We start from the raw sequence: 10,876 nt of genomic DNA on the forward strand, positions 1-10,876 counted from the left end.
AGGGATGCACTGAAATGAAAATTCTTGGCCGAAGCCGAAACCGAACAAAATTAAACACTTGGCCGAATACCGAACACGGTTTTTCGAGTTTTTCCCCCCATGTATTTTGCCAATTTTTTTTCACCATTGCATAAATTAAAAAGTGCGCTGGTTGCTATTTGATCGCGTCATATCTTTGTTCGGTACAATTTATTCGGTCTTTTCGCTTATTCGGTGAAATATAATTTCGGTTGCCGAACATTCGGTGCATCCCTAGTCTTTCATGTAATGCCTGATAAAGTAGTGTTTGTGACTGAGCACAGTGCTTATTTGATTACAGCCGTTACCGGGGAAACTGCTATATCTCTCACTCCAACAGCGCCTCCTGCTGGCAGAGAATGAATTTTCATTTGCCAGTCTGTGGGAAACACTGGTGTCTGTCAGCAAACATAAACAAAAAGCATGCTTCAGAACTGTTTTGAGAAGGTGCTTAAGTTTTGAGCCATGTATTATTACTCTGAATTAGGCTACTACTACTATTACTATCTTGTACCCTGCAATAATCATTTACACAAACTCACTTTTATGAGATAGAAAAAAAAAAAATATTGGCAAAAATATTGGCCCAAAAAATCGGCATCATATATCGGCCATCGGCTGCCCTGATTTCTAAATATCGGCATTGGCCAGTAAAAAACCCATATCGGTCGACCTCTATACATGAATGAACTTTCTATTCAAAATATCCTGACAAAAATTAATCAGTTTCCACAATAATGTTAAAGAGCACAACTGTTAACATTGATAAGAAATGTTTCTTGGGCACCAAATCAGCATATTAGAATGATTTCTGAAGGATCACGTAACGCTTAATTTTCAGCAGCCATTGCTCCAGTCTTCAGCTTTACCATTACAGGAAGAAATCTAATTTTAAAATGGATTAAAATAAGACACTTTTTAAAAATTTTTTATTGTAATACTAGTAACATGGAATCACAATATAATAAATGCAGCCTTAGTAAGCATAAGCGACTACTTTATAAAACCATTACAAAAGCTTACTGACCCAAGGTTTTGGTCAACTAAAAACCATGCAGTTTTTTTGTTCTTGCTGTACCATTCTTTAAATAACAGTTAAAGCACAGATTAATGCTGTCAGCATTCTGTCACGTAAAAACCTCTTGGAAACATCGCAGTCATTTACACTTAAGCATCTTGCAACATGAAGGTTGCATTTTTCGACAGTGTGTCAAGTTAAAAATAGTCCAACTTCTTAATCTGTCTTGAGGTCCCTGTGTTCTGTTCAGTTGTTGCACTCCATCCAGCTGCTTTTGAACAAGAATGTGTCTCGTGTAAATACCCCTAGGAAAGGTCTGTTGTTTTTTGTTGTTTTTTGCATTTTAAATAATTCATGCTTAATTGTAAATAGTCTAGTTGGTGGTTTGGTAAATTGTAAATAGTCTAGTTGGTGGTTTAGTATTTACTTCATGCACTTTTGTTTTCTTGTAATCATTTCCTTTCTGTGTGACCCTACATGTTAGGGTATGTTCATTGTTTTTCAGTTGCTTGCAAATTACATATCTGTTTCTGTAGTGATCTAAACTCCCCACCCCCTGAATATACAGTCGGGTGAGAGTTTTCAGCTCGAGTCACCTGTAAGTTAATGGCTGATTATTTATAACCTAAAAAGGACAATTTGATTACACATTTTTGTGAAACTTGTTGCTTGTTTTTTTTTCTCGTAATTTGGGTCTATCCCATTATCCCAGAATAATGGTCTGCAACCTATAGTGAAATGTGCCGCATTAATAGCGAAACGGGTAAATCTGATTTTTTTAAAAGTTGAGATCCAAATAGCAACTTAAGATCGGTGTTGGTTTCATGTCCTCGGGCTGTTTATAATCGCATAATTTGTGGTGCTTGATGCTGTATTGTTCTCATCAGCTTTGGATGAATGAAGCTGACTAACCCCCTCAGCATGTTTTTACTGGCATTGCCAAGATGACTCATCGTCCTGTCTCCCTCTCTCGACTTCTCGCGTGACACCCTACAGACTAAATGAGGGGAGTTTCCCACAGTTAACACTACCTTTAGGGTCTGTAATGTAGCTTAAAGCCTCTTTCTCGCTTGTAAAGGGTGTGTCTGAGGGGGGAATAGACAAATGTTGCTGCTAATTTGTAAAATGGAGCTCTTTCTTGACCTTTCTATGCTTGACTAGTTCTGTTATGTAGTTTTTGTCCTTATCGGTTTAATTATTTATTTTTTTTCTACAGGTTTGGACGTCGCTCAGGCTGAGGGATTGACGCAACGATGGCTACCCAGTGTGAGTGTTTTTCTAAGTTAACCTGTCAGTTTATCAGCATGTTTGTCCAATGACTGCTGCTTGACGCAGACACAAACACAGATGAGCTGATAAAGAACAGGTTTATTTACTGAATGATTTCGGTTAACCCTCACAGACCCAATATATCGCCAAGAATACTAAATGCTGTTTGTATTGCTATGGAATTGGAATAGCATTTCCAAATTTTGCATTTAAAATTAAGGTTTCAGTTTAGTTATAAGTTAACCACAGTTAATTTCAGACTAGAAGTCCTAATTGTAATGGTGTAGAACTTATTTATGAATATAGCCTTTGCTGATATGGCAATAAAAAATAGCTGCAATGCTTTTAATAGAGGTCATTGCAGCTGCAGGTGTTGAAATATGCAATATCTTAACTGCAAATTCAATGAGGTGTAGGAATATTGCATGATCATGAGACTTTAGAGTAGACTAAAAAAACATTCTGTCTGGAAGAACTTTAAATTGAATGTCTGACATTGATGTATTATGTCCTGTAGCTGACCTTATGGAGCTTGATATGGCCATGGAGCAGGATCGTAAAGCCGCTGTGAGTCACTGGCAGCAGCAGTCCTACCTGGATTCAGGTATTCACTCTGGGGCCACCACCACAGCGCCGTCTCTGTCAGGCAAAGGCAACCCTGAGGAGGAGGATCTGGACAACCAGGTGCTCTTTGAGTGGGAGCAGGGCTTCAACCAGCCCTTCACACCTGAGCCGGTGGCAGGTATGTGGCAGTATTTACTTCCAACACATGGTGTTTGCATTAGGAAAAAAAAGTCTTGCCCTTTTTCTGCCTGCTTCCTATCTGGCTAATCACAAACTTCCTCTCTTAGACCTGGATGGGCAGTATGCCATGACCCGTGCACAGCGTGTCCGTGCTGCCATGTTTCCGGAGACTCTCGATGAGGGCATGCAGATTATTTCTACCCAGTTTGACTCCTCCCACCCCACCAATGTGCAGCGGCTGGCCGAGCCTTCCCAAATGCTCAAACATGCCGTTGTCAATCTCATTAACTACCAGGATGATGCTGAACTGGCCACCAGAGCAATCCCTGAGCTCACCAAACTTCTCAACGATGAGGACCAGGTTAGAAACGTCCCGTACTTCATGCTTGTTAAGCCATCAAAATTGCGATTTCCTTTGACAAGACACGCTTTCCTGCTTCAGGAAACATTTATTTGCAGCTGAAGCTAAAAATGGAAGATCTTTTAGCAAAAAGAGCCTTCATTAAGATTATTTTTAGCCATATAGTGACTTAAAGTTTGAAGCAATGACAGTTCTGTCTGAATCACCTTAAGTTTTGTTTATGGATGTTGTCAATTGCATAAGGTAGTGGTTTCCTGTTGGCAGATCTGAGATTGGTAGAGAAAATCACTAGTTTGAAGTGACCCTTGAAAGAATTTCTGCATCTGACAAGCAAATTAGTCTCTCAGATTTTCTCTGCAGTTACACTGGTAAATGACAAGTAGCCAAGCAAGTTCAAATCTCACTTCCCCCTTATTCACTCTTCCTGTCCAGGTGGTGGTGAACAAAGCCGCAGTGATGGTGCACCAGCTCTCCAAGAAAGAGGCCTCTCGCCACGCCATCATGCGCTCTCCCCAGATGGTGTCGGCAATCGTGAGGACCATGCAGAACACCAATGATGTAGAGACTGCCCGTTGTACTGCCGGCACCTTACACAACCTGTCCCATCACAGAGAGGGCCTCCTCGCTATCTTTAAGTCAGGAGGAATTCCTGCCCTCGTCAAGATGCTCGGGTAAGAGCACCAAAGCAGGAAATCTGGTGCACGGATGCTTTAGTCTTGAATTACTAAATTTGAACATGATGCTGAAGGTTTAATCCTTCCATGTGCTGTCCTACTTGTACCAGTTCTCCACTAAATGGATATTACATGATCGGTTTTCCAGGTCCCCCGTTGATAGTGTGCTGTTCTATGCCATCACCACCCTTCACAACCTCCTGCTTCATCAGGAAGGTGCTAAAATGGCTGTCCGTCTTGCTGGAGGACTTCAGAAGATGGTGGCCCTGCTCAACAAAACCAATGTCAAATTCCTTGCCATCACCACAGACTGCTTACAGATCCTGGCATACGGCAACCAGGAGAGCAAGGTACATACATTGCATGAATTGGTCTTGCTAACTGGGGGTAAGAATGTACTAGATGTACTCATGTTAATTTGTCTCAACTCTTGCCACCACAGTTGATCATCCTGGCCAGTGGAGGACCTCAAGCTCTGGTCAACATCATGAGAACATACACCTATGAGAAACTGCTCTGGACCACAAGTCGTGTGCTAAAGGTGTTGTCTGTCTGCTCCAGCAACAAACCCGCCATTGTTGAGGCTGGTACGTTCATTTCTGCTTGTGCCAAATAAGTATGCGTTCATGTATGTTATGTCAGGGTCTCATCTTATGCATCTACTGTATGTGCGTTTTAGGTGGTATGCAAGCTCTTGGTCTTCACTTGACAGATCCCAGTCAGCGTCTGGTTCAAAACTGCCTGTGGACTCTCAGAAACTTGTCAGATGCTGCCACCAAGCAGGTAAATTCATGCAAACCATTAACAGTTCGGTTTGATGTTAGTAATATTTGAACAACTTTTATTAAAGTAACGTTTTGCCTTGTAGGAAGGGATGGAAGGACTTCTTGGCACTCTGGTTCAGCTTCTTGCTTCAGATGACATCAATGTGGTCACCTGCGCTGCTGGCATACTATCTAACCTCACGTGTAACAACTACAAGAACAAGATGATGGTTTGCCAAGTGGGTGGAATCGAGGCCCTGGTCCGTACTGTTCTCAGAGCTGGTGACAGAGAGGACATCACCGAACCTGCTGTTTGTGCGCTACGCCATCTAACATCCAGACACCAAGATGCTGAGATGGCCCAGAATGCAGTGCGTCTTCATTACGGCCTGCCTGTAGTGGTCAAACTGCTGCACCCACCCTCACACTGGCCGTTAATTAAGGTATGTGGCCAGTTTTTCTGTGTATGATCTTTTGAAATATTGCACATTTTAACAAGTCTTCCCACATCCTTCTAGGCCACAGTCGGGCTGATCCGTAATCTGGCGCTATGCCCAGCCAATCACGCACCACTCCGAGAGCAGGGTGCGATTCCCCGGTTGGTCCAGTTGCTGGTGAGGGCACACCAGGACACCCAAAGGCGCACTTCAATGGGCGGCACACAGCAACAGTTTGTGGTGAGTTAAGTTTGGATTTTGTAGGCGTTTTCTGTACTTGAGGAAAATTTAAGTGACACTAATTGTCTGATTGTAATATTCAGGAGGGAGTTCGTATGGAGGAGATTGTGGAAGGCTGCACTGGAGCACTTCACATCCTGGCCAGAGACGTACACAACAGAATCGTCATCAGGGGGCTCAACACTATCCCCTTATTCGTACAAGTATGACTAACTTGCTGATTGCCTATGTTTGCACATTCTACATGCAAGATAGCTGCCGTTGTGATCTCGTAAACCCTGTGAGTTTCTTAAAGTGTTTCTTTTGCTCTGTAGCTGCTGTATTCTCCTATTGAGAACATCCAGCGGGTAGCAGCAGGAGTTTTGTGTGAGCTGGCTCAAGATAAGGAGGCAGCAGAGGCCATTGAGGCAGAAGGAGCCACGGCTCCTCTCACAGAGCTGCTGCACTCCAGGAACGAGGGAGTGGGTGAGTGACTGCCCCCTATTGACATACCATACAGCATTATAACAAAAAATCTCTTAATATCAGTGGACAAATCTTTCCAATTTCTTTCTTTGGTGTGGATTGTATTACCAGCTTCAGGGTGTAAGAGGTCTAGGACACAGAAGCTTTCTATTAATCTTGACTCTCTCTTGTGTACTTCTCTCTATATAGCCACATACGCTGCAGCAGTTCTGTTCCGCATGTCTGAGGATAAGCCTCAGGACTACAAAAAACGTCTTTCTGTGGAACTTACCAGCTCTCTTTTCAGAACGGAGCCCATGGCCTGGAACGAGGTACAAACATTGATCTGCTCTCAGATGAAGACCATTAATGCTGTATGAATCCACTTTTATAAACCAAAAATGTTTTTGTATTGTCTTAGACTGGTGACCTAGGCCTTGATATTGGTGCTCAGGGAGAGCCTCTTGGATACAGACCAGATGGTAAGACATTTTTATTTATTTTATTTATAAATAAATTCAATTGTGTTTTTATTCATTTCATACAAGCATTCAATCATTTATTTTAAAACTATTTAATCACATTTGTTAATATATTAATTTAAATGTTTGCGTAAAGTTTTAAACATTTTTATTTAAATGTTTAATTTTTTTAATGTTTTTAACTTTTTTGCTCTTGTTTATTTAAACTAATTTTATTTAACTATCAGATGTTATAGTTTCATTTTAATCACACTTTAATAAATAACATGCATAATAAATAGTTTAATTGTTTCAAATGGAATAAATATTTCAAATAAAGAGGAATTTATTTGTCTGTGTATTTATAATATATAATGTGTGCGTGTATATTGACAGCACTAATGTATGTACACACACACATTAGTGCTGTCAAACGATTAATCGCATCCAAAATAAACGTTTTTGTTTACATTATGTATGTATGTGTTTGTATTGTGTATACTTGTGTATATATAAAAACACACCTACAGCATATATTTTGAAAATATTTACATTTGTATATATTTATATTCATAAAATTTATATCGTATATAAATATATTTAATATATAAACGTAACATATTTTTCTTAAATACATGCGTGCGTGTGTGTGTGTGTATTTATATATACATAATAAATATACACAGAACACGCATTATGTAAACAAACTTTTATTTTGGATGTGCTTAATTGTTTGACAGCATTTATTTATTTATATATATATATATATATATTTATCATTTAGACATTTATTTAAACAAGGCTCACGATCTCTCATCCCTTTTAGACCCCAGCTATCGTTCTTTCCACTCTGGCTACGGTCAGGATGGTCTGGGTATGGATGGCATGCTGGAGCATGAGATGGGAGGCCACCATCCTGGAACAGAGTACCCCGTAGAAGGATTGCCCGACTTGGGCCACGCTCAGGACCTGATGGATGGCCTGCCCCCTACAGACTCCAATCAGCTGGCCTGGTTCGACACGGACCTCTAAACATTCACGGTCTACAAGTATTGAAGGTAAGATGAGCTTCAAAAATTGGTGTTCACTGTATTCTGCTTAAGTTTGAGTTAAATGAACATTAATGATCTTCTGTCTCTCCACAGCTGTATGTTGAATGAGTCTGCATTGTGATTTGAAGAGTCGTGGAAGGTTTGCCAGAGGGTGGGCTAGTGTTTCAGAAAGAGGGATTGTGACGCGGATGCTGATGAGTGCACATGAAAGGGATCTTTTAAGATGGAACTATTTTAACCTTTTTTTTGTTGTTTTTTTTCCCTTAAATCAGCCTTTTCATGGTACTGACCCTAGCTTGGTTTTTAAACCTGATCTTTTTTTTTTTTGTTTCTGCCATTTTAATTTGTATTCCATATTTTTTCTTTTTCTTTTTTTTTTTATGTCTTCTATAGTGTTAAGTTGTAGTGGACTTGCCTCATTGGTTTCTGGATCTTTATCACGTGCTAGTGTACAACACTAATCTCAGTTCCTATGTAATCTGACTGAAAGTGTAACAATGTGTAGCTTTTTATATGATCAGTTAAAATAGTGGTTGTTGGGAGTACAAAAAAATTATATGCATTCTTACAAAATGCTTAAAGTTGAGTAAGGAGAAGCCGTTTTCAATGTCACTATTGTTCCAAAAAGGGTGTGGTTGCAGCAGGGGTGGGTGGGGGGTAGATGGGGTTTATGAGGTATACACAGAGACAGAAATCTTTTCTATGCTATCTGGAGGTAGTCTTCTCTATTGAAGCATTGTCATTGTTTGTTAGCCTGTGCGGCTTCTTTTGGGAACATGGATAATGACATGGCTAATCAATAAAAGACTTTTATTCCATTGTGTTTGTGTGATACCTAAATATAAAAGGCAACTATTATGACTCATAGACTTTTTTTTTTTTTGCATTGTTTGCCCCTTTTCACCCTTTCCCTGTTAAGACCTTTAAAGGAGTAGTTCACCTGAAAATGAAAATTTGCTGATGTAAATGAGTTTGTTTCTTCATCAGAACAGATTTGGAGAAAATTAGCATTACATAATTTGCTCACCAATGGATCCTTGGCAGTGAATGGGTGCCATCAGAATGAGAGTCCAAACAACTGATAAAAACAGTAATCCATGTCGGCGCTGATAGCCTCGTGGTTAGTGCGCCGACAAATACAGGTGCATCTCAATAAATTAGAATGTCGTGGAAAAGTTCATTTATTTCAGTAATTCAACTCAAATTGTGAAACTCGTGTATTAAATAAATTCAGTGCACACAGACTGAAGTAGTTTAAGTCTTTGGTTCTTTTAATTGTGATGATTTTGGCTCACATTTAACAAAAACCCACCAACAAATTAGAATACTTCATACAGCGCAACTGCGTTCACGACCCGAGTTCGATTCCCATCTCGAGGTACTAGGCTGGTCCCGCTCCCCTCTCTCTACTCAATACTTTCCTGTCATCTCTCCACTGTTCTTGTCTAAATGATAAAGGAATAAAAAGCCCCAAAATATAACTTAAAAAAACAGTAATCTACGCAACTCCATTAATTAACATCCTGTGAAGAGGAATGCTGTGTTTGTAGTAACAAATCAATCACTAAGGTGGTTTTTAACTTCAAGCCGTTGCTTTTGGCTAAGATATGAGTCCTCTATCCATAATATTGCTGTCTGTAATGGAAAAATAAAATACATTTTAAAAACCTAATATAATTTGTAAGTTTTTCTCGCCATGAAAATAGCCACAGAAGCTGGCATGGTGTTAAACACAAACAAAAAAACTCTTGTGTAAAAACACATCTTGTCTGAATCAGGAGAGAAATATGCACAGATTAAGCACTGTTTAAGTGAAAACGGTTCTAAAGAAACATGTCAGTGGATTTTGATGTGAGAGAACAAGGCATGGACTTTTTTACCTGGAAGAAATGTTATTATAGACCAGTGATACTCAAATCTGGCTCGCGAGATCCACTTTCCTGCAGAGTTTAGCTCCAACCCTATCATCAAACAAACCTACCTGTGATTTTCTAATGATCCTGAAGACATTGATTAGCAAACTCAGGTGTGTTTGATTAGGGTAGAGCTAAACTCTGCAGGAAAGTGGATCTCGCGAGCCAGATTTGAGGATCACTGTTATAGACTGAACTTGTATTTTGGACTCTCATTCTGACGGCACCCATTCACCCCAGAGGGCCTATTGGTGAACAAGTGATGTAATACTAAGTTACTCCAAATCAGTTCCAATAAAGAAACAAACTCATCTACATCTTGGATGGCCTGAGGCTGAAGGTGAGGAAAATTTAGCAGATTTTTAATCTTTAAAGTACTATCTATGAAGTACAATCCATATTGACTATGTGCAGTTATAAGATGCCTATGAACGTAAATGTGTTTAACTGGGTCAGAGTTTGCCTTCTCTGCTCCCCTGCCATTCATTTCCACTTCTCTGGAGGCCACTTATGTCTGTGTGAAATCACAGTTGAAGATTCATTATCAGTGAATCAGCCTTGGAGGAGTGGAGGTGATTTCCGTTCTCTTATCTGAATGTGTGTGGGGACGAGGGCAGGCGATGAAATCTGCACTTGTGCACTCATATGGGTTTGTTAGCTACCTCCTTTTTCTAAATCGGATCCATATGAGCCTCGGATCAGAGAGCGTGTTTATCTTAATGGATGTCTTGAGCTTGGCTGATTCAAGTCAGTTGGATTTAATTAACTCCGACAGACAGCAGTCCTGATACGATGCATTAATCTCATGGTTGATGTGCTTTTTAATTGATTTGTTGAAGCTGCATGACTGTTGCCCCTTATAGAGTTACCTTTTTATAGATTACATGTTTACAGGGGGGTGTACATCAATTTATATCTGAGGTTATCTTTAAGGCTCTTTGCATGTTTTTTGTTTGCTCGATATCCGTAGACACATAGATTGTTTTTCCATTAAATGAGCTGTAATGCATCAGCATTTTAACTTGCACTCTGGAAGTTTTATGAACGTCTCCATTTTCTGCCTCCACCTCTTTCTTCTGTTGGGAGAGGAATTTCACTGAGGCCTTGCCAAACGGCGGCTGTAGTTTGAAGTGTTGCCAGAGCGCTTTGTGCTGAGCAGCCCTCACCGCCTCCACAAAAAACACTCTTCCCCCTCTTCAGATAGAAAAAGAGAGGGGGGTGGATTTGCCCAGTTTGGACAGGGGGCAGGACAACATGTCTATACAATGGACTTATATGAGCCTCGGAAAGTACAGGACCCAATGACCATGTAGGTGTTTCTTTAACATCAGTCACACAGGGGTAATTTTTTTTATTAAAATTAATTTAAACCTTTTTTTTTTTTTCAAATGATTTAATAACAGTCACATTAAAATGTCTTGGACACTTTTTTTTTTTTTTTTTTTTTTTTTTTTTTTTTTTTTTTTTTTTTTTTTTTTTTT

General features: G+C 39.8%; 1 protein-coding gene across 1 annotated transcript in view; it reads left to right on the forward strand.

Annotated features, from left to right (window-relative positions):
* LOC107706261 (catenin beta-1-like) overlaps positions 1 to 8,300 on the forward strand; it is a 16,565-nt gene extending 8,265 nt beyond the window's left edge. Inside the window, exons 2-16 of the mRNA XM_016509930.1 lie at positions 2,253 to 2,302; positions 2,823 to 3,047; positions 3,157 to 3,410; positions 3,843 to 4,081; positions 4,233 to 4,434; positions 4,527 to 4,671; positions 4,764 to 4,867; positions 4,953 to 5,291; positions 5,367 to 5,525; positions 5,609 to 5,728; positions 5,840 to 5,990; positions 6,180 to 6,301; positions 6,391 to 6,451; positions 7,257 to 7,488; positions 7,576 to 8,300. Coding sequence (XP_016365416.1) covers positions 2,290 to 2,302; positions 2,823 to 3,047; positions 3,157 to 3,410; positions 3,843 to 4,081; positions 4,233 to 4,434; positions 4,527 to 4,671; positions 4,764 to 4,867; positions 4,953 to 5,291; positions 5,367 to 5,525; positions 5,609 to 5,728; positions 5,840 to 5,990; positions 6,180 to 6,301; positions 6,391 to 6,451; positions 7,257 to 7,462 — 2,340 coding nt within the window. The 5' untranslated portion in view covers positions 2,253 to 2,289 and the 3' untranslated portion in view covers positions 7,463 to 7,488; positions 7,576 to 8,300. The remainder of the gene's footprint in view (positions 1 to 2,252; positions 2,303 to 2,822; positions 3,048 to 3,156; positions 3,411 to 3,842; positions 4,082 to 4,232; positions 4,435 to 4,526; positions 4,672 to 4,763; positions 4,868 to 4,952; positions 5,292 to 5,366; positions 5,526 to 5,608; positions 5,729 to 5,839; positions 5,991 to 6,179; positions 6,302 to 6,390; positions 6,452 to 7,256; positions 7,489 to 7,575) is intronic.
* Positions 8,301 to 10,876: the final 2,576 nt, after the last annotated feature.

This window comes from Sinocyclocheilus rhinocerous, unplaced genomic scaffold (genome assembly GCF_001515625.1).
Source record: "Sinocyclocheilus rhinocerous isolate Xijiao unplaced genomic scaffold, SAMN03320098_v1.1 scaffold53, whole genome shotgun sequence".
Lineage (NCBI taxonomy): Eukaryota > Metazoa > Chordata > Actinopteri > Cypriniformes > Cyprinidae > Sinocyclocheilus > Sinocyclocheilus rhinocerous.